Source organism: Cetorhinus maximus, chromosome 21 (assembly GCF_964194155.1).
Source record: "Cetorhinus maximus chromosome 21, sCetMax3.hap1.1, whole genome shotgun sequence".
NCBI classification, from domain to species: domain Eukaryota; kingdom Metazoa; phylum Chordata; class Chondrichthyes; order Lamniformes; family Cetorhinidae; genus Cetorhinus; species Cetorhinus maximus.
The window spans coordinates 62,688,713-62,712,636 of NC_135899.1; the positions used below are offsets into that span (position 1 = coordinate 62,688,713).

Consider the following 23,924-nt stretch of genomic DNA (forward strand, 5'->3'; position numbering starts at 1 on the left):
CTTCCTGTTCCATAAAGGGAAAATTTGCTTTCAAGTTACTTATTCCCTTTGTGCTATTGGATAAATTACATTAACGTGTAAATATATGAAGTGGATTCACATCTAATGTGTTCAAACATTGAATGTTATTCCTGGACATTTCTAGCCTTACCTCCTTCATAATCAGTTGGGTAAAAAAAAGCACAAACTTATCACATTCTCCTCTCTCCTGCAGGTTTATTTATAGTGACCTTTACAAATAACAAAGAACTAGCCAGAATTCTCTGACTAATAATGTTGAGTTTTACAAAGTAAATTGTACCTCTTTTTTTACACAACTTGTAAGCCAATTGAAGAGGCTTTACTTGTACACTAATGACTGGAAAGTTCTAAAAATAGAAAAAGAAAAACTTGCATTTATTAGCACCTTTTATGACTTCAGGGAGTCTCATAGTGTTTTATAGCCAATGATGTACTTTTGAAGTGTAGTCACTATTGTAGGAATTGCGTCAGCTAATTAGCACATAGCAAGCTCCCAAAAACAGCTAAGTGATAATGACCAGATCATCTGCTTTTAGTAATATTCATTGAGGGATAAATATTGGCTGAGACACCAGGGAGAATTCCACTGCTCTTCTTCAAAATAGTGTCATGGGATCTTTAATGTCCACCTGAGAGAGCAGACAGGGCCTTGGTTTAACATCACATCCAAAGCACAATACCTGTGACAGTTAACCACCCCCTCCAACATTGCACTGGAGTGTCAGCCTAGATTTTTGTGCTGATGGCTCCAAAATGAGATTTGAACCCAAATGCTTCTGCTTCAAACAGAAAAGTACTATCCACTGATCTACAGCTGTCGCCAGTACCTTGGTTATTACTTAGTCACTGTATATCAACCAAAAGGAATTATATCCACCTCTGAAGAAATATTTGCATTATAAAAGCGACGCTAGATCAGAAAACATATAGTCTGGTGCTGGTCCCCTAAATAGCAAAGCTGGAACCCTCAGAGGACCACACACTCATACTGCACTTTCATATTTCCTTTCCCACCTCCTGTATTTTAATAATCAAGTGCAAGACCCATCAGACTTTTCTTTCCTGCCATATGAGCAACATTTTTAATCAAAAAGATAGTTGTTATTTACAATAACCTACAAAGATTTCAACACTGCAAACTCACTGAACTGAACAGATTTTTTAACTAGATGTATCACTTTACATTACAATGATATATGTCTATTTAGAACTTTTATATACACTACATAAGCCTTTTCTGTATAGTTCTTCAAGCATTCTGTATTGCAGAGCTGTGGAGATGAAAATTTGAGAAAAAGGGACTAAGTTTCATGTCACACCATCTGCAGTTTATATTTGAGATTTCAAACTATTGATATCTATTTTGATGTTAAAAACACTACTTTCTCTCTCTTAGGTTTGGCCTATGTTTGATTGTGTCTATTTCAGATTGGCAGAAGAGAGTGTACATTTTCTCGCTTATTTTATATTGTAAATTGAGAAGCCCAAAAGATCACTTTTTGTTAGAACAGACTTAAACGTTGCAAAAAATGACTTAATTTTTCCACACTGTTAGAATGTATATGTTGTTTTTCTCAATATACCTTGTTGAAGACAATACAAATATTGAATCCAAAATAATTTGCGACTTTACCACTTACCGGTGTAAAATTCCATTGGGGATCTGTGGTGTCTACAGCAGTAAGGTATGCATGGAACTTTTGATTAATGATTCTTCAGCTACAGAGAAATGTTTTTTCTGCCTGTTCTCTGCAGCCTGAGTATTTGAAATTCTTGATTTTATTAGTGATGATGGTGAGAGAGAGAGAGAGAAAGCTATTTCCCCATCTTAGAATCATTACAGGACCCTTAAGCCATCTCCTATTCTGAGACCCAATTGGTCGATGAAGAAAACAATTGCTTTAGCTACATTAAGGGTGATCGGTTTCTTTGAAGCATCTCCTCAGATTGAATACTGACATAAAAAGGCTTATGCAGTTGTATGCTGATGTCTGAATGAAAATTGACATAATTGAACATTCAAAGTCTGGTGTGAATTCTTGGCTCCTGCATTTAGAAACTAAAGGGTGCAAAATGATTAGTCAAAATAAACACAGCAATTGTGTACACCATCAGCTTCATAGACTCTGTGATACTTGCAGATCCAATTAAATTTTCATTTCCGTCTAATTTCAGACAGGAATCCGTGGTGGCTTGGCAGCACTCCTGGACGCAGGTTGATGAACTGCTACTAGATGAACACCCAGAGGACACAGTGTTGCATGAGTTGTCACAGCTACTTGTCCATTTGTTGGTTCCTGTATCCTGTTCCAGCTAGGTAACAGAAAGAGAAGCAACGAAAGGTGTATGACACCATAGAGTGCACCATTAAAAATCAGGATGACGTTGCTTTATCTTAACTGGCAGGATATTCATTTAATGCTTTGAACACAAAGTTCAAATATTTGCATACTCTCTGCCAGTTATCAAGTAGAAGATTGGTTTCTATAACTTCCGAATGCTGCAACTTACAAACTAGAATTAGATGATGATTAAATGCAACAACAACTTGCATTTATATAGCACCTTTAATGTGGTTAAAAAGTCCCAAGACACTTCACAGGAGAGTTATCAAATCAAGATTAACATCAAGTCAAAGAAGAAGCCATTAAGACAGGTGGTCAAAAACCTGATCAAAGAGATGTGTTGTTTCATGCATTAAAGTGTTGTACTGCAGAGGGCATTAATTTTGCACCAATAACTTTTCCAAGAGAAGCACCTCTTTTGGGGTATTGGGGAGGTATAGAGTTGCCACCTTGGCTGGAGATATTCCGGTTACATCATACGACCTCCTATCTCCAGCCCAATCCACACTCTCATCACTAATCACCCAATATGTCCATCCCCATGGGACATTGCTTTCCAACTTCAATCATAATGTGAATCTCTCTCTATTTAGCATCCTCTTTGCCCAAAGGTTGCTAATCATGGCTGATTTGTGCAAGGAGACAGGCCCCAAGAACTATCTGAGCCGATAAGGGGATTAAACCCATGCTTCTGACATAATTTTACACCACAGTTTAGCTACCTTGCCAACTGACTGTGACTAGCCCCCAGCATGTGAATAGACTCTTCAGTACACAATTAGATGATTCTTGACCGTCAATCAAACAGTATTTTCCCCATGTCCAATATTTTTATAATTAGTAAACTAAAGTGTTCAAAGAAAATTTTTTATATCCCTGTTTTTTATTACCCCTGTGATTTTTCTGCTGGGTTGCCCACAGCAGTGTCCTGAACATTTGTCTTTAATTCATGGAGACTCCAGTGCAACCCAGAAGGGTTGGCAACCCTAAGGAGACAGCAAGCAGGTGCTGGCAATGGTGGGGAGGGGGAAGCCAAGGCCACAACGATTAGCATTTATTTGGTCCCCTCACCTGACAGGTGGGGGAGGCCTTGGAAAAGGTTCACACAAGAGTGCCTGTACAGAATGATTCATAGCTCAAAGAACCTCAGTTACTCAGGCAGGTTGAAGGAGCTGAGTCGATTTACTTCAGAGATTAATAAAATAATGAAAGGGATGGATATCATACCTGTTGATAGATTACTCCAGTTTGAAAGACTGGGACATATGTTTAAACTACGTAAAAGTAGGAATAAACTTGATGTTGGGAATGGGTCTTCTTTTCCCTGGGTGTAGTGGGCCTCTGGGATGCATTAACTGAATACTGACTCTCAGCACGCCTTCAAGATACCTCATCATGATGCTCCAGGTATTATGGGCCAGCTTTTCTTTTACTACCTGTCATTTTTGCATGCTCATATGATCTCATGAGGTTGCTGGCAGCTAGTTATAGAGGTTCCTTACACAGCTTAGGGAAATGAAATGTAGTTCATGTGGGATCCAATAGGAGAGAGAAAATATTAAATATATTCAGATTTTTTTTTACATGTAGAAATGCTCTGATATTTATCAAGATGATGCAGCAACACCAAAACCGAAAAGATAGAAGAACTTATACACATAAATAAAACACCTTTCACTCAACAAGGAGTAGAAGAGAAGTTAGCAGAGGCGACCAAAGAACTAGGTTTAAAAATGTAGGAGAGGATAGTTACTGAGGTACAGATCTGGAAAGACCTGTAGAGGGAGAGTGGAGAGAGGTGATGGAGGATCTGAAGATAAGGGTGAAGATTTTAAAAGCTGACACACTGATAGACTTTGTGTAGGCTAAGAGTGCAATCGCAGAGGTTTGGATCAGGTGGGTAGGGTAGAGTTTGGAAAGGTGGTGGGGGTAGCATGAAGAATGTGTTAAAGCCACAAAGCAGAGTTTCAATAGCAGTGGAGTGGAGTATGGACAAAGAAAATGGTTGCTCCGGAGGAGGAAATAAACTATTGAATGACAGAAAGGACTTGCCATCTGACACTCATTTAGAATGGAACAGGATGGTCAGCTTTGGTTTAATTGAATAACAAGGGAGGAAAAGACAATCAACACCTGATTGTCCGCTATATACAAACGTTGGACTTTTGAAGTATACAGCAGCATTTAAATCACTTTTAACTAGAGCTTAGAGAGCCGCACATTTTAATTTGTCACTATGGTCTTCATTTTTCAATTTAGTAACCACAAATCAAACTATTCCCGATTATTGAAACTTCCCAAACTCACATCCAAAACATGAAGCCACAAGAGCTGTCCAAATTTTTAAAAATTAGATATTCAATTCAGATTTCATGTTGAACGTATGATCATTTCAAAGTCTTCTCTCACTCTATTTATTTCCAAAGTTTCATGCTAAATTTAGTTTCTTATCTCTTTTTAGGTATTTATTGAAGCATACCATTTCCTAGCCAACAAATCTGACCTTTTCCGGAAGTTTTCCAGTGTTGATTCTGAGAGGACTGCAAGGTGATGGACAAAATTGGTGTTGGCTCATTCTCCCTCTATCCAAATCTGGGAGTGCCTTACTTCCAATGTATACATTAAGTTGTGACAATGTGGTCAGCAGTTCTTTATATGGAGATGAAACAGTCATCGTCCATCATCACCACCATGAACCATCTTTCTATTACTTTCAAGACTGAGATCAAGTGAATTTTATTAGGCAAGGGTTTTAAGGGAATATGGATCAAAGGCAGATAAGCTGCAGATCAGCTATAATCCAATTGAATGATTGAACAGGTTCGAGGGGCTGAATGGCCTACTCTTGCTCTTATGCTCTTGACATGGCATCCAACAGAAAACATGGCTAGCTGGCGGCTTTATGCATACGCACAAGTTTTTTTTGTTTGTAAAGTTTTATAATTCCAAAAATCTCTATTACAAGAGATAGAATCTTCCCTATTTTGAAGTGAATGTCACCAAACAATAGTGGTTGTGGAGTTACATACCGATGACACAGCTATTTATTTTAAATAGGATAATGTCTCCACTAAAATGACAGGCAGGAATGCTATGCAAACTTGTTAAATATTGCCCCCCTAACATTGTCAACTTTAATATGGCACTGTATCAGTAAGCCTCAGATGGACCTCATACAAACATACAAACTAGGAGCAGGAGGAGGCCACTCGGCCCATGAGCCTGCTGCACCATTCAATAAGATCATGGCTAATCTTAATGTAACCTCAACCCCACATTCCTGCCTACCCCCGATAACCTTTCATCCCCTTGTTAATCTAACTAGCTCTGCCTTAAAAATATTCAAAGACTCTGCTTCCACTGCATTTTCAGGAAAGGAGCTCCAGAGACTCACTACCCTCAGAGAAAAGTTTCTCCTCACCTCTGTCTTAAATGAGCAATCCCTTATTTTTAAACAGTGACCCCTAGTTCTAAATTCTCCCACAAGAGGAAACAACCTCTCCACATCCACCTTGTCAAGGCCCCTCAGAATCTTAAAGGTTTCAATCAAGTCACCACGTACTCTCCTAAACTCCAGTGGATACAAGCCTAGCCAGTCCAAACTTTCCTCATAAGACAACCTACCTATTCCTGGTTTTAGTCTGGTAAACCTTCTCTGAACTGCTTCCAATGCATTTACATCCTTCCTTAAATGAGGAGACCAATACTGTACCTGACTCCTGTGCTCCTGATATGGCATCTAGCAGTGCCCTGTACAACTGAAGCCTAACCTCCCTACCTTTGTATTCAATTCCCCTCGCAATAAACAATAACATTCTATTAGCTTTCCTAACTGTTTGCTGTATCTGCATACTAGCCTTTTGTGATTCATGCACTAGGACACCCAGATCCCTCACCTTGCAGTAGTCCTTGCCGACAGGACAGTTCATGTCTCCCAGATTCTGGCTTTGGTAGCAGCTATCTCCAAAACAATCGACCACAGCGCATTTGTTTCCCTGCAGTGAAAAAAAGGAATATCAACTTGGTGCAAGTATTTGGAGCATGATACAAACATTTTCATGAGCAATTCTGAATATTTTCTACCCACACTAAAGTAAAACCCTTCCTGACCATAGTTCAGGTTATGTGGTTTTGTTTCATTGCTTTTTTAAATATATGAACAGATATACAACAGAACTTGTGAAACTGTCATATGCCAGGCTTGTGTCATCCATAAATTTTCTACAAGTTTGTTTTTCTTAATCTAATTATCCACCTTTCTTTCACAAAGCTGCTTTACAGTAAATGGCTCCACAAGCATTGGGAGTCCACTTGTACTGCACTGAGACCCTGCACTTCAGCGTTTTGTGTGAAATTGGTGTTCGTGCATTTTAGTGCACAAAATGGGCATCACTCTCAGAGTAGCACCTGATCCCATACCCACAAAGGTGGCCCAATATTGAACCCCTCATTAGGTTAAATACCTGGGCTGCCTATGTTACAGACAGCCTTCATTGGCAGCTGGCCTAGCTAGGATGTTAATTTTACACGTTGCTGATGCCATTTAAAAATAGTATGTAAATGTTAAAGACAAGGGGCACTTTGGATGGACTTTGGGTACACTGGGTGCTTCATTCCAACTCCTTCTCTTCCTATCACTGTGCTCTGCACCTGCTACTCCCCTTAATATTATGTCCTTCACCTCCTCATGCCTCTGCCATCTTTCACAAGCCAGTAGCACCGTTATACACTCACTTGCATGTCCTCAAAGCCACTTGTTACTCTAATACTTACACACTTTCCTGCTCTGTTACAGGCCAATTTCACACACAATAATGGGGAGCAGACAGCTACAGGAGGAGGGCCATTATTCACCTGTGTGCTGTCTCAACTTGAAGAGTGAATGATGGCCAATATGAGCAGGGAGCAAGTCAGCAACTGGGGGGTGAATTTTTAGCTCGGCGGGCAGGCGCAATCCATGGGCCCAAGATCGGACTGGTGACTGCAATTGGCCCCTGACTGCGATTTCACGCTGGCTGACCAATTAACGGCCAGCCAGCGTGAAGCGTGCGCTGAAAAGTTCAGTGCTGTCGGGGTGAGGGTGGGAGGAGGGTGGGTGATGACGTCAACGAGGGCGCAAGCGAGCACCGAGAGAAAGCTCCCTGAAGGCAGAGAGCTGCCTCAGAGAACTGCAGACCTGAAAATGTTCCAATGAAGTTTTAAAAAGCAGAAAGAAACTGTCAGAGCATCACAATCAGGCACCTGAAAATACAGATGATAAAAATGTTGCCCACAGGTTTTAATTTTAATTTTATTTCATAATGGAAACCTCATCCCGCCTTTGGGTGAGGTTTCATGAAAAATGTAAAGGTCGCCTGGCCGATTCGCCCACCCACCAACCAACCGTAAGGTTGGACGGGAGATGAAAAATGGCAGACAATTGTGCCATGTTGTCTGGTGAGAGTGGAGGGAGATTTTCTACAGGGCTTTAACCCACCTTTTCCTCATTGCCTGCTTATTTAAATGCTATCCATACACACGACGCATGACAAATTGCTGCTGCTTTCAGAAGCCAACCAATTTGCCTCTGCTTATCCACATCACCAAATGTTAACTCATGTTGCTTTTTATCCATTTCAGCTCCAGAAGCTCCAATCAACCGTCACGGAGTAGCAGAAGAAGAAGACAATGATGAAGAAGAGGGAAGCCTGCACAATAGGAGCTGGCACTCCACCTATGTTTGCAGACACCAGCCCAGAGACTGGCACCCTTGTGGGTCAGAGGATAGGCCAGAAGATTCTGAGCATAGAAATGCACTCAGCATGAGTGGACAGGAGCAAGGACAGGAAGATAGCATGTCTAAGGAAGTAGCTCAATGAAAGGAGATTAAGACAACAGTTTCATGGTCAACATTAGACTTTTAATTCCAGATTTTCATTGAATTCAAATTCCACCATTTGCCATAGCGGGATTCAAACCCAAGTATTACCCTGGGTCTCTGGATTACTAGTCCAGCAACAATACCACTACACCATCATCTCCCCTTAAACCTTTATTACCTGGAACCTGCAGCCATTTTCCAGTGCTCTTTCTCCCTGTTCCATGTGGAAGGTAATGAACTGTTGACACCTGGCAAGCTGTGGCCATGTGCAAAGCAAACTGATTGATGTTGCTGGCCACACCACCAGCAATTTAGAAGGCGCCAGAAGCATAAAAGATTTAGAGCCATGATGACCTTCACTGCCATGGGCAGTGTAATGCATTACTGAGTGTTGGGCTTTAGATCTTGTTGTAACAAAGTGGGACATTCATGTGGCAGTCTCCCCATCAAAACACAACCAACTTACACACCGATCCCTGTGAGCTGCCGGTTTCACAATCAGCTGCCCTCTCCTCGCAGCCTGTACTGCTCTTTGCTGCATTCCTCACTCCTCCTTCGCCTCATGATTTTGGAACTTTAATGGCAAGTTCAGAAGTATCCCCAAGTTCAGTAATTCAGAATAAGCAAATCCTGTGAAAGAGTTCTTGCCCTCAGCAAACTCATACTATAAAATTATTAACAGAGAAACTCCTGCCTGGTACACTAGCAGCCTAAAACATCTATACCATGACTTTTTAAAAAATTTGTCCATGGGATGCGGGAGTCACTGGCTAGACCAGCATTTATTGCCCATCCCTACTTGCCTTTGAGAAGGTGGTGCTGAGCCGTCTTCTTGAATCAGTGCAGTCCACGGGGAGAATTTTCTGCCCTTCGGGCAGGCCAGTTGGGGGCGGGTACGAGCGGGCGCGGAGCCAATCGGCTGCACGCTGCCATTTTACATGGTTGGGCCAATTAAGGCCTGCCCAGCTTGACACCCACCTGGAAGCGCTGAGCGCTGCCTGTGTGGGCGGGGGGAGGAGGGAAATAGTGGCAGCAGTGTGTACCAACTACCATCTGCGCGAAAGAGCACAGAAATCTCCCTGAGGCACGGAGCTGCCTCAGGGAGATTAAGTTCAGTCATAAAGATGTGAAAAATAAAAAAATAAAATTATTCAGACATGTCCCCTCATGTGACATTGTCACATGAGCTGGGGCATGTTTATGAATTTTCATAAAACATTTCATTAAATTAATAAACCCTTCATGAAACCTCATCCTGTCCGTGGATGAGGTTCCATGAAAAATGCAAAGGCCACTTGGGTTCTTCGTCTGCCCGCCAACCTTAAGGTTGGACAGGCAGCCCTGACAAGTACTTTAATTAGTTGATTAATTGCCTTAACAGGCCTTTGACAGTTCGGAGGGTGCACAGCCGGCTCCGGGGCGCACCCGCCGAACTGAAAATTGGAATGACGCGCGGTGATGTCAGGCGTGTGTCCTGATGTCACCGCGCGTCATTTTACGCATCGGCGTGTGGGGCCCGTCCCCACATGCCGAACAGAAGATTCTGCCCTATGTGTTGTAGGTACGCCCACAATGGTGTTAGGATACGAGTTCCAGGATTTTGACACAGCGACAGTGAAGGAACGGCAATATATTTCCAAGTCAGATGATGTGTAGCTTGGATGGGAACTTGCAGGTAGTGGTGTTCTCATGCATCTGCTGCCCTTGTCCTTCTAGGTGGTAGAGGTCACAGGTTTGGAAGGTGCTGTCGAAGGAGCCTTGTTGAGTTGCTGCAGTGCATCTTGTAGATGGTACACACTGATGCCACTGTGCATTGGTTGTTGGAGGTGAGGATGCCTGTAGTTACTATCTCGTGAAAGCAAATTCTTGCCACCATGATTTGTTAAGAAAGTGGTGTTTCAGACACACAGGACCCACACAATCATATTTAAATGATACCCATGCTTGTTGCAGGTGGCTACACTGGAAACAGGTGGCCATTGAATTTGCCTGACTGTTTGAAGCTGGCATTTTAGTCACCATTGCATCAAAAGTATGGAGTGGGAGTTTAGAATTCTATTTGTAACATCTACAGGTTGATGACAGAATACTCACACATCCAGCTGTATACTCACACTGCCTATTGTTGTAGGGGTGGTTGTTGGTGTTGTTGTAGGTGTTGTTGTTGGTGTTGTTGTTGTGGTTGTTGTTGGTGTCGTTGTCGCTGTTGTTGTTGGTGTCGTTGTTGGTGTCGTTGTTGGTGTCGTCGCTGGTGTTGTTGTTGGTGTCATGGTGGGTTCAGTCATTTCAACAGTGGTTTCCATTGGTTGATAGGTTGTCATTGGCATATCTGGAATGCAAAAAAGGTTTGATTTAATTCCAAGAATCGACAAAACATTATGATTAACCAACTGGGGCTTTCTCACAAGATATAAAGGTAAAATTCTTAAGGCTCAATTCCAAATCAGAGTCAGGTAGGAAGATTTATTGAAGGAGATAATCCAAACCATTGTCAATAACAAAATCACATTGTTCCATTAAGACAGTCTTCACTTTGGGCCAATAATGCCCCAATGGGACACTGCCAGTGCCATGGCTCCATACGCCTTCACAGGCAAGGTCTGACCTTGGCCGATAACACAAAATTATCCCATTTGAATTTTATTATGGTGCATTAAGTGTATTGGTTGTGACGCACAATGGGCATGTGGTTGGAATGTCAGGTTCCTGCATCAGTGAAGTGATGCTGATCTCCAGAGGAGGACAGTGGTATTTCTGGCCTGGGAGAAGGGGAACGCTGACAGTGTTAATGAGGAATACCATGCAAAAGTACAAGGGGCACTACAAGGGGTTTTCACAACACTTGCTGACAGCTTCATGGTCACCATTACTGAGACCAGTATTCAATTCCAGATTTTATTAATTGAATTTAAGTTCCACCAGCTACCATAGCAGGATTTTGAACCCACATCCCCATGGGTTACTAGTCCAGTGACATTACCACTACACCAGCATCTCCCCAACTTCTTCAATTCCTCCCAGAATTACATCTACCTTTCAAGAGAAAATGCTGACCAATTGCATCAAGAGGACAATGACAACATAGTGCCACAAGTTTGATTATATTATAAATTAACAGTTAAAACATCTAAGATTTTTTTAAAAATGCTTGTGTAGATTTAGGGGACATGCTCCAGAATATGTTGATTCAAATTTAATCTTCAAACATTGTAAAGGCAATGACTTTCAGCTTTAAATCTTTCAATGGTGATGGTAAATTGTGCCTAGGTCAAAGTCATCAGGGACAAATGGCTATGATGCTGAGCTTCACACTAATAACAGTATTGGCGAAATGATGATGTTTGTGTAACTGTATAGGATAAAATGGTAGAATATTCACTACAACCCGTAACATCATTCTGAATAACTGTCGGGGTCAAATGTAATAATGCAGCAATACAAAAAAAAACTGACTGAGTATGCAGACAAGGATCTTCCAAATGGGCCCTTGAGATTCCATTTATTTTGTGGCCATCACTGCCTTGACATTATTATCTTAGATGTTGAAAAATCATTACATTCAGAAACTTTGCAAATTTAACTATTTTTCAGCTTTTGTACATCACAGGAATGTTCATCACAAAAGTGAGGGTCAAATTCCAGTTTTACATTCAATGCGAATACAAAATGATTGTACTAAGGGTTATAAGATTCCGGAAAGTACTGGGGTGCATTGATAATTCCCATCTGACCTTACTAATGCTGGGTTTTGTTGAGATAGTCAAAGTGAGAGGTAAGTGTTATGTTATAGGTTGATAATGGAAGATAGAGGTACTGGGTACAACAAGTTTGTTTTGTTACATATTGCTACCTTATGAACAATGAATACAGCCTCATACCCAATTCAAGTTAGATACTGTTGTGTCTGTTATTTGCATGACATGTTTTCAAATAAGAATTTTGTAAATCAGTGCAAAAGATATCTGTACTACCTTCACCAGGTAATTCTTGAATTTCACCATTCAGCATCAGGCATAGAGTTGTATTGCAGCACTCCATTGTACATGCATCCAGTGAGGAATTTCTACAGATGTTGGTCGTGCCTGCACAATCATCACTGCAGCCCGCCCAATATGAGATATTGGAGAAACGGTAGAGCTGTGAAATAGAATGGGCATTAATTAAAAACAAGGTTTGAGAAATGCATTGAAAGGAATTTGATTTTCACTAACAATACACTAATTGTGCTTCTTAATGAAGATTGTCTACCTGTTTCCTTCAGCTCCACAACTGAAGAGATCATTTGAACAGATCAAACAAACCTACCTCGCAGTACATATGAGTCTCAGGACATTCCTCCCAGCTGTTAAAATCCTCATAGCAGCTGTATCCCGAACAGTTAAATGTTTGGCAGGAGAACTGCAACAATTACAAGAAAAACTATTTATTAAATTCAATCAATTGTTTCATTTAATACATAACTACTGCCTTCCACTATTACTTTACTGTGCAATAGATTTTGTTTTATCCTTTCATGGGATGTGGGCATTGCTGGTTAGGCCAGCATTTATTGCCCATCCCAAATGGCTCTTGAGAAGATGGTAGTGAGTGGCCTTCTTGAACCATCGCAGGCGGTGTAGGTACACCCACAGTGTTGTTAGGAAGGGAGTTCCAGGAATTTGACCCAGCGACAGTGAAGGAATGGCGATATAGGTCCAAGTCAGGATGGTGTGTGGCTTGGAAGGGAACTTATAGGTAGTGGTGTTCCCATGCATCTATTGCCCTTGTCCTTCTAGGTGGTAAAGGTTGCAGGTCTGGAAGGCTCTATCAAAGGAGCCTTGGTGAGTTTCTGCAGTGCATCTTGTAGATGGTACACACTGCTGCTGCTGTGCGTCGGTGGTAGAGGCAGTAAATGTTTAAGGTGGTTGGTGAGGTGCCAGTCAAGTGGGCTGCTTTGTCCTGGATGACGTCAAGCATCTTGTGTGTTGCTGGAGCTGCACTCATCCAGACAATGGAAAGTATTCCATTACACTTCTGACTTGAGCCTTGTAGATGGTGGACAGGCCTTGGGGAGTCAGGAGGTGAGTTACGCGCTGCAGAATTCCTAGCCTCTGACCTGCTCCTGTAGCTAGTATTTATATGGCTGGTTCAGTTTCTGGTCAATGGTAACCCCAGGATGTTGATAGTGGGGGATTCAGTGATGGTAATGCCATTAAGTGTTAAGGGGAGATGGTTAGATTCTCTCTTGTTGGTCTTTGCTTGGCACTTGTGTCGTGCAAATGTTACTTGTTGACAATTATTATTAACAAAATTAACATAATTATCAACAAAGATGTGGATCATGAATTTTAGTAAAAACTGTGATCCCCAACAACTTGGTTAATGATGCTTGTGGCAATGGTAAAATTACGGCCTGAATTCCACACAGTGTTTAACATACCCTTTTCAGCTCTCTTTGTAAAATCTTGGATGCCTTCCCTGATTCTAAAGTGCTCTAACTCGCTAGTTTAATATCACCTATTAATTTAACTACCTTGCATTCAAACTGAGTTGCAGGTTATTTATGTATACCAGAAAGACAAGGGCCTAGAAATTTGTTCGTTCTGTATATCTTGTTCAAAGGCATAAAACCAAGTGCCTGCGGAACCAATCTGTTGAATTGCATTTTCATGGCTGGACATGTGCCTTCTGCCATATTGTCAAAGGTGAAAGCATGCGTGTCCAGGGCCCAGGCCTGGAGACAGATGCTAGGCCCTTTTGCAAAGGCAATTTTGGTGCCATCACCTAATTTAGGACCCCTTCACAAAATTGGGCTGCCTGAACTCTGCCAGCACCAGGCAAAATGTGCTCAGGACATCTAAGTCCACAAGCCACCTGACACTAAGCAGTTCTTAAAGGGACCTCTGGGAGCCACCAAGCTAGATGAGTAAGAAATTGGAGCAGGAGAGCTTCTCACAGCTCCACAGGAGTCCCAGTTCCTACTCAGCCACTCCCAATCACCGCCTTCTCCCCCTCCCTCTAGAACTACCTACGTGCTGGTGCTGGCAACATAGCAGGCCACAACCTAAATTCACAATTACCGGCAAGCTGCCTGGGATCTTACTTAAGTGAGGCCCGAGGCCTGAGGCCCAGTACTGAGTGTGCATTGAGCCAATCCAGCACAGAAATTATTCCCCATGCTAAATTTCACCCTTGGAATGTCTGAGCACTGGTCTGTGGAACATTGTATCCAATAGCTTCCACCACACACCACCCCACCCATTGCAACCACGAACCCCCTACCATGCTACTCTGCTTTCTTCCTGTTAATCAGTTACAAGTTCATGTCTGTGCCTTATTCTGGATGCCCAGGCCATGATTTTATTCTGGGGCGGGATCATTCTGTGCGGAGAAAGAAGGCCTGGGCGAGCGACAATTGCACATGTCGAGAACCCGGAGAGGTTTTAACTCCTAGGCTTCATTTAAATATCAAGGCCCCAAATCCTGCTCCTTCCTGGCAGAAATAAGCACCTGAACAACAGGGTAGAAGTGGACAACTGCCAGGGACCGACTGGAACTCTCACCAGTGGTCAATAGGTGCTAAGGGGTGGGCAGGGAATGTTTGCGATTGGCGACAGAAAGCTTTTGATAAGGATCAACCTGGCTTCAGCTGGTCCACAAGGAAAAATAAAAATTGCTAGCCTTACTGGGCCTCCACTAGCCCATGAGCTCTCTCCCAGCAGGCTTGACCTGGTTGGGGAGCCACTGCCGCTTCCCCAGTTAAAATAGCGGATCGGGCCCCACTGTCATCATCAGAACCCAATCTTAAAGAGGATGTCACTGGCTTGGGGCAGGAATCCTGGTCGTTTGCAATTTAAAATCGTAGGTGGTCAAATTGGGTTGGGAAAGGAGTGCAGGATTTCCCCATTACATTAAACTTCTCCCACCACCCCCCAGCTCTGGTTTAGCTTCCTTTAAGTGAAGAAGAGTTAAAAACAGAGCCCAAGTGACCTAATTTGCAGAGGACTGTAGATAAGATATCTCTCCATTATATTACTCTCTTAATTATAATCTGTAATTCGGAGCATTAAGTATTTGACTGAAAATAACTTACATTAGCTGGAAAGTCAGTTGTATTCATTGTCATATTTCCGTAAACATCTGTTGTCATATTATAATCAGTCATATTCCAAAGGGATAATGTATTGGCTACAATAAAAGAAAGTAAATATACTTCACTTACATTAATAAATGCATTTTCCCACATTTTTCTCTCCAACAGTGCTTCCATTGAGTTGATGTTTACGGCACGCATTTTGGAGCATCCTGTTTATTTATTGGCGCCACATACCACTGTTTGATCACAAGTGATGTGCTTTCTACTTCAGTTGTCAGGTTGAAATTGTCCATGCCATTTACTACAGCCACTCCATTATAAGCCAATCAATGGTAACAGCTAGGATTTATCCTGACTGGTTTCCTTCCTTTGAACTCAAACATTAGCAGCCATGGAACAAAACTCATTGGAGTAGATCCTGACACTGAGCGATAGTGTAAAATGGGTGATAGGGAGACAGGCAGCCTGTTTTACATCTCTTCCGATTTTTATTGCCATTGACTCCAAATGGAAACAGGGGAGATGTAAAGTGGGCTGCAACTCACTACCACTAAAAAGTCAAGTCTTAACCCATTCAGTGAAGGATGGACAGCCTGAACGGTTCGGATTGGAGCAACTTGTCAGGGATTTGTGCTTTACATCAATAACCACTGGCAGTCCTCTACTACTGCATTAATTTAGTGATTGAACCATCTTGCCTTCCCATTTCAGAACCAGAACTTGGCATATTCTAAATTCACTAAAAAAAATGATGAAAAATTCCACTGATCACTAAGGATGGGATTATTGTAAATAGGGAGACACTGAACAAGGTGAGTACAAAGGACAACAGCCTTAGGCTGCAAATACATAATTCATTGAACAGTAGATAAAACCACAAAAAAGGCCTTATGGATGTTATTCATGGTGTACTGAGTACAAGTGCAAAGAGGTTATAGTGAATTTTTACCCAGTAATGGTTAAATGACAGAGTCCTGATTGCAGTTTTGGGCACCCAATTATAGAAAGAAGATTAACATTAAAGACTCAGGTATGTACTGGGATGGGTTCTGTGTGCAGTTGAGAGGAGCTTTAGTCAAGCTGGATTTCTTTGATTCAGAGATGGTCTGATCCCAATCCAAGGCGTGTCCGACACCTGATCCAGGTGAGTGTGAGCCCCGATCCCAGAGGAACTTTAGACCGTCGACTTCCGGGGGTGCCCAACCCAATCATGTGGGTGGTCCGATTCTCAATCAAGGAAGGGTCCGATTCCCGATTAGTGACAATCCAATCCTCAATCCCGGGTTGGGGTGGAGCCTGATCCCCAATCCCAAAGAGAGATTTTGATCCCCAATTTCGGGGACTTGTCTAATCCCCGATCCCGAGGGTTTGATTGTGGAGGGGGGTACAGGGCCGAGTCAGAGCCAGCAATCGCGAGATCGGTTGGCCTGATTGCCTGGGAGGTTGGAGGTTCAAAGGCATTAAGGTAAGCTATAGGTAGGTTGGGAGCAACACTTTTAGCTCCATCTGGACCACAAGAAGCCCTCATCTCCCTTTAAACAACTATGATTCTTCTGTTAGCCAGCTAGGGTTTAACCTGGAACGCAGGTTAAATATGAGGCACACAGCCCTATTATAATATTTAAACAGGCAACCTGCCTCCTGGGAGTGAGTTGTTGCTGGTCCTTACCCATCCTGTCCCACCCTATCCTGCCTCCGTTAAAACTGGAAGTGGGTTTGGTTGGATGTGGGTTGGGGAGGTCAGTTTGGAGATATTTTAATTTCTCACATCTCACCCGACCCCAAACCCACCTACTTTTGGGGGAGTTAAAGAGTTCAAAGGTGTGAATCATGTCCCCTTTTCAATCTTTGTTTTTTCCATTGAGAACATTTCCAGCCTGAGAGTCTGTTCCCATTGCCAGCGGTTTAAAATCCAGCACATGTGTCTGTTTGCTCCAAACCATTCCTTAAGCGTTAAAAGGCTTTTTGAATGTAGGGCACTCAAAATGGAATGTGTTACTCACTCATAAGCTGTTTAAATCAACCATATGTGAAGATTCATAAGACGTCAGCATTACATGGGGAGCCAAACTTCATGGGCATATTGCTCCATTTTTAATATTCTTTTCCAGGGATGTGGGCATCACTGGCAAGGCCAGAATTTATTGCCCATCCCTAAATGCCCTTGAACCGAGTGGCTTGCTAGGCCATTTCAGAGGACAGTCAACCACATTCCCGTGGGGCCAGAATCACATTAGGCCAGGCCAGGCCAGGTAAGGATGGCAGATTTCCTTCCCTGAAGGCCATTAGTGAACCTGATGGGTTTTTCCAACAATTAACAATAGTTTTATGGTCACCATTACTGAAACTAGCTTTCAGTTCCAGATTTGTTAATTGAATTTAAATTCCACCAACTGCTATTTAAACACATGCTCCCAAAACATGAGCCTTTGGATTTGTAGTCCAGTGACATTACCACTACACCACTGCCTCCCCTACATGTTCCTTATGCCACACTTATAACAGAGGGGGGAAGGTAAGTGAAACACCATCCTAAAATATTTCCGAAACAGCCAAATTCATACAGTTCATCTTCCAATTCTTTTACCATCACTTTCCTGTTGCTTGGTTGCGTCCACCCCATTGCTGTATAATGCAACGCAAATCACTAGCAAACCTGTGGGAGAAAAGCACAAAGCCAAGTGCCAAAAATCATTCATACGACACTGCATATATGATAAACTGTAATGTTAAATAAATAATATATAGTCCTTTACTGGTAGTACAATTCACAGCTATAGTAAAGCATTCAAAAGATTTATTACACAGCTCACATATACAAATTATTAGCAAAATGACATCAAAACATTGTGGGAAATTGGCAGTGTAATGTTTTAGGAGATGAGTTGGGTACGAGGAATTTAGTGATTGCATTCAGCAAACCCTTTTTTTCCAAGCATTGATGTTGCATGCGAAATGAATGTTTGTAAGCAGTAGTCCTGTAGTTTCTGGGAGAGGAGTCCTCCTGCACCAGGATATAACCAGGGCAATTAGACTGTGTGGTGTCTCTAGGCCATGCAGAAAGCCCAAGTAAATACTGTGGCAACTGTGCTTCCGACTGAAAATTGTTTCAACGTAATAATATTTCTGATCCTCTCTCAATGAGCATTTAAAAATAATATATGAAAACAGTGTTTTGTTTAGAAAATTCATTTATGTTAAACTGTTTTAAAAGCAGCTTACAGGCTCAGCCTCTGATTTTCACTCGAGTGCTTAGCCCAATTTTAATAGCTGCTGCATAACACCTAACTGCCTCAGTAACCTGTCATCCAACAGATGACACAACTAACTGTTACTGTCAGTTAATTGGTGGCGTGTTATATTTAAAGTGGTCGGACTTTGAACGCGGTAGGGATGAATTTCTCTGGAGGTGTCATCTTTCGGATGAGACAGTAAACGAAGGCCCTGTCTGCCCCTTCCGGCAGAAATGATAAAGATCCCATGGTGCTATTCAAAAAGGAGCAAGAGCATTCCTCTGTGTCAGCCCAATATTTATCCCTCAACCAAGACCTTAAAACAGATGACCTGGGCATTTATTTAATTGCTGTTTGTGGGACCTTGAGTGCAAATTAGCTGCCATGTTTCCTACATTACAACAGGGGTTGGTCATTTAAATATTATAATAGGCTGCACAGATTTAACTATCTTCCAGGTTAACTAAAGCTCTTGCAGAAAATCAGAGGTTTAAACAGCTTGAAATAGTGGCCGCAGATGTTGTAGCTGATAAATAACTGAAAAGGTGCTTCATTTCTGAGGAGAGTTTTCATGGGGGTTCCACATAAGTGTGAGAGTAAGGAACCTAGACAACAAAAAGAATGCAGGTGGAGCTAAATGTGGTGCAGGAATGGGTCCATATCTGGGTCGATGTCTTTTAACCTGGATAAACGTATTACAATGGAAATAAAATCAGGCTCCGTGTAAAACAGACTGTCAATTTAATTATTATAAAGCAAAATAGTGCAGATGCTGGAAATCTGAAATAAAAACTGAAAATGCTGGAAAAACTCAGCAGGTCCGGCAGCACCTGTGGGGAGAGAAACAGAGTTAACGTTTTGAGCCTGTATGATCCTTCTTCAGAGCTTCTTCTTCAGCTCTGAAGAAGAGTCACAGACTCGAAACGTTAACTCTGTTTCTCTCTTCACAGACGCTGCCAGGCCTGCTTGAGTTTTTCCAGCATTTTCTGTTTTTATTGCCAATTCATTATTGCCCACTTCGCACTACAGATAAAAACTAGTTTCAACCCTTGCTTCTTGTTGTCTTTTTCATATCTTGCTCTCTTTCTCAAAGTTGCTTGCTATGCAATGTTGTGCAATAATAAGCAGCAGTTTTTACAGGTTAACAGCAATGTTAGCTTACTATTATGTTATGCAATATGAAATTTCTTTAGCTACAATTTTATCAGAAGCATTAACCCATTTCATTATTGGCTATGATACAAGCAGATAGTTCGATATCACAGACACTATGGCCCCAATCTTGACTAGCATGGGATTTCAGATCTTTGACTCCAGAGAGTGCATCTTTTTTTTTGGCCAGGGTTAAACCTGGAAGTCAGCTAATTTCTCCACTCAGAATCGAAACTGATTGACTGGCTTGGCTTGCTGACAGACAAGGAGCAAGTAGGGAGCCTGTTGCTGGGATAGCAATAATGTGGGGTGGGGTGGAGGTCTGACCCTGGGTAGGGGAGTTCCACAATGCTGACACACAGTCCTGCCTACCTTTAGCGTGCTGCATTTCCCGCCTGGAAAACCTGGTTGGCCAGGGTTAAACCTGGAAGTCAGCAAAATCTGCGCAGCCTCATTACAGTCATTAAAGGACCAATTCATCTCCCGGGAAATGATCGGTTTCCCACCCCTCATCCTGCCTCCACTAAAACTGGGAATGGGCTTATGACCTCAAGGTGAGTTGGGCTCGGATTTGAGATTTTAAAAAATTTTCACTGCTCACCCAACCCAAACCCTCTTTGAAAGGAGCTTTAAACTGATTAAAAGGTTGGACGGACTGGGCTTGTTTCCACTGGAGTTTAGGAGAGTGAGGGGTGATTTGACTGAAATATGCAAGATCCTGAACGGCCTTGAAAAGGTGGACGTCAAAAGGATGTTTCCTCTTGTGGGTGAGTCCAGAATAAGGGGGCACTGTTTTAAAATTAGAGGTTGCCCTTTTAGGACAGAGATGGGGAGAATTCTTTTTCTCTCAGAGGGTTGTGCGACTTTGGGATTCTCTGCCTCAGAAGGTGGTGGAAGTGGGGTCATTGGATATTTTTAAGGCAGAAGAAGATAGATTCTTGTTAGGCAAGGAAATCAAAGGTTATCAGGGTTAGATGGGAACGTGGAATCGAAACACAAGAAGATCAGCCATGATCTTATTGAATGGCTGAGCAGGCTTGAGGGGCCGAATGGTCTACTGCTGCTCCTATTTCTTATGTTCTTGTGTTCTCTTGATACTTTGAACAATGCAGCTTCACATAGGCAGTTTTAATAATGGAGGTGATATGAAGTCAGACAAGATAATGGGGTAGGAATAAGCAATGTAGAGCTGAAATCCCTATTATATACTGATGTTTTGTGGCTCATCTATAACGTGACACCTTGCATTGTTTCCTAGTGCCAGTCACCCGGATCTCAGTGAAACATGTGTTAGCATTTAAATTGTTCATGCCTTGGCCACTTGAACTGTTAAAAACAGTTTGCAGGATTTCAAATGCTTATGTGGATCATGGATTTTTCCTTCTTCAACTTGGATGGTGCCTGAAGAACATTTTCAGTTATATAAACTACAGTGCAGCACCAATGGTTAATGTTCCATTGGGCTGAATTATGGAAGGTGGCAATGGTGAGAGTAATTTGAGGTAACAAGAGGAAGCGTATTGCACAACATTACAATGTATAAACTCAGATATGATCACTTCCCAAAGTTTTGCTATTATAATGCTAAAAATCCCTAAGATTTGCATTCTTTTCTTAGGATCAATCATCAGAAATACATGCCCTTAAGAGACTGTTTATCTTCAAAGAATACAGAGAGAGAAGATACCTATAAAATATTGGATTTTGGTGCTTCTGGCCACCATCCTTCACCCCTGAGAAAAATTCAGTGGGCCGGTCACCAAGCGAATCTGAAATAGAGTTAACTATTGTGAATAATAAGCTCACATAGCTTTACTTTTCCAAATACTTTCTGATGTCAACAAGTAGTGTACTGAGCCAGTAGAAGATCCAGAAGAAATCCAGTCATGGATGCATCAATCACACAAGATTAACAACTACTAGCAAATGTCTAAGGAATTTTCTGCAATTGTATACACACTGATTAGGGTGAACCCTTGAAAGAATGCTAAATGGAAGGCTGCACAAAGTCAAATTGGCAATTTTAGAGACTATCTTTCATAGCATTATTTCATAATTGATAACCCCCCTTCTCCTGCCCATCTCAGCATGCAAGTTGGATTCAAACTGTTGCCAAATTGCAAGAGAATGAAGAACACGCCCCCTACCCTACATCTGAACCAATGTTAACTGCAAATACAAATATTTTCACTGGTGTACACTGCCGCTATGCCAGGAGATAAATGGTGTGCCTGCTGGGAAGGCAATGTACTGCTTTGATAAATCTGTATTTACTGAGCCCACTGCTGGAGTGCTTGCAGTCCACAAGTCCCCCTCATTTGGGAGATCTGTTGCATTTAAAAATGAATGTGAGAGCAGGTTAGTTGCGTGATCGCTGAAATTTGCAGGGCAGTCATTGAAATTATAACAAAAAAAGCCACCTGAAATATAAGTTCTTTAACCTTGGGAATTGCTATATGTTAAACAAAGCCTTATACACATGATTTTTGGTAACTCTCTTATTACTAGAAAATATAGACAAACATTGCCTTATGTTTCTAAACAAAACAGGCTAAGGTTTACTCAAACTAGTTGGATTCAAACAATTAACAGTTGTCTGTAACAGGGGAAGGATGAGAGAATCTAACCCAACTTTCTAGCCCAGGTATTAACTATACAAAGACTTGTACTCACTTATACAGAGAGTGGCACTCATTTATTACAGAGACTGGTACTTATACACAGAACCTGTTACTCACTTAATATAGAGAGTGGCACTCACTTACATACGGAGGCTGGTACTCACTTACACAGAAACTAATCCTTACTTATATACAGAGACTAGTACTCATTTACAAGACAGTAGTATGCAATTATATACAGGCACATTTACTCTCATACATATAAAGTGGTACTCACTTTCACGGGCACTGCACCTAACAAAGACTGCTCCGTCCACATTGAAACTGGTGCTTATCCAGCAACTGATCTTAACACGGAGACTTATATAAAGCGGGTATTCACTTACACAGAGACTGGTCCTATCACAGAGACACTATGGGCTTATACAGAGAGACTGGTGCTTACACAGAGAGACTGGTGCTTACACAGAGACTAATAATTATAAAAGGCTGGCACTCGCAGAGACTGGTACTCACTTACACAGAGACTGGTACTCATTTACACAGAGACTGGTTCTTCCTTATAGATGAGACATCTGATTTTTAAGTTTTATTTATCGTAAGGATGAATAAACCCATGCTTTTTCAAGTAAAATACATTATATTGCTTTTAATTAGTATACAAACTTTGGACCCTCCCTGGAACTGATCAATGTGTCCTTGAGTCATTACCAAACTTGCCTTTTGATTGTTTAGACCTACCCCCTAATCTAAATGGTAAACACAAAAAGCAATGAAGAAAGACACAAAGAGTTGCATTTATTTGGTGCCTTTCTTGACCTACCAGACATCCCAAAATGCTTTACAATGAAGTACTTATGAAGTATAGTCACTGTTGTATTGTAGGAAAAGCGGCAACCAATTTCCACAACAAACCTCCACAAACATCAATGCAATAAAGAGCAAGTAATCTGTTTTTGTGATGTTGATTGATGAATAACTATTGGCCAGGGCATTAGGGATAACTCCCCTGTTCTTCAAAATAGTGTCATGGGATCTCTTACATCCACCTGAGAGGGCAGACAGGGCCTCGGTTTAATATCTCATTGGTGCGCTGACAGTGCATCACTTCCTCAATACTACACTGGCATGCCAGTTTTGATTTTTGTGCTCAAATCCCAGGATTCGACTTGAGCCCAGAAGCTTCTGACTTTGCGGCAAGAGCACTACCAGCTGAGCCATGGCTCACACTACTTACTTAGATGATGAACAGAACCCCACAACAAATGTCGTCCTATCACAGTCAGCAAGAATGGTAGTGGAGAATCAGGCTACTAACAACTGTGAGGAAGCTCATGAATATCCACATCCTCATTCTGGCAAACACTGTACACAAGGCAACATTTCCCAATTGCTGCAGTGACTACATATAGATATAATCATTAGTCTCTGTGTTAGGACCAGTGTCTGTGCTACGTGGACTTGAAAGCAGATCCAAAGGCACATATAGACATATTAACAGCAAAACGGGTCATCAGAGGAGCAGTGGGGCTAATCAGACACCAAGATGGAGATCTATTGGTGAAGCCAGAAGTCATGGCTGAGGTAATTAATGCATATATTGCATTTACCAAGGAA

General features: G+C 41.8%; 1 protein-coding gene and 1 long non-coding RNA gene across 2 annotated transcripts; one reads left to right on the forward strand and one right to left on the reverse strand.

The window, feature by feature from the left end:
- Positions 1 to 854: 854 nt before the first annotated feature.
- On the forward strand, positions 855 to 21,818 carry LOC144695394 (uncharacterized). The gene is made up of 3 exons (XR_013579951.1): positions 855 to 2,363; positions 4,828 to 4,929; positions 21,305 to 21,818. It is a non-coding gene; the product is annotated as an uncharacterized LOC144695394 (long non-coding RNA).
- Positions 5,080 to 15,370, reverse strand: LOC144695476 (uncharacterized). Its single transcript, XM_078566353.1, has 6 exons — positions 15,299 to 15,370; positions 12,532 to 12,624; positions 12,198 to 12,363; positions 10,341 to 10,555; positions 6,263 to 6,361; positions 5,080 to 5,085 (listed from the first exon to the last, which is right to left on the reverse strand). The coding sequence occupies exons 1-6, from the start codon at positions 15,368 to 15,370 to the stop codon at positions 5,080 to 5,082; spliced, it is 651 nt and encodes a 216-aa protein (XP_078422479.1).
- Positions 21,819 to 23,924: the final 2,106 nt, after the last annotated feature.

Coding starts and splice junctions, on each gene's coding strand:
- LOC144695476 (XM_078566353.1), bottom strand. CDS start 15,370: ATGACTGATTATAATATGACAACAGATGTTTACGGAAATATGACAATG. Junction 12,625..15,298: donor CAACTGACTTTCCAGCTAAT/GTAAGTTATTTT, acceptor TAATTGTTGCAG/TTCTCCTGCCAAACATTTAA. Junction 6,362..10,340: donor CCCCTACAACAATAGGCAGT/GTGAGTATACAG, acceptor TTTTCACTGCAG/GGAAACAAATGCGCTGTGGT.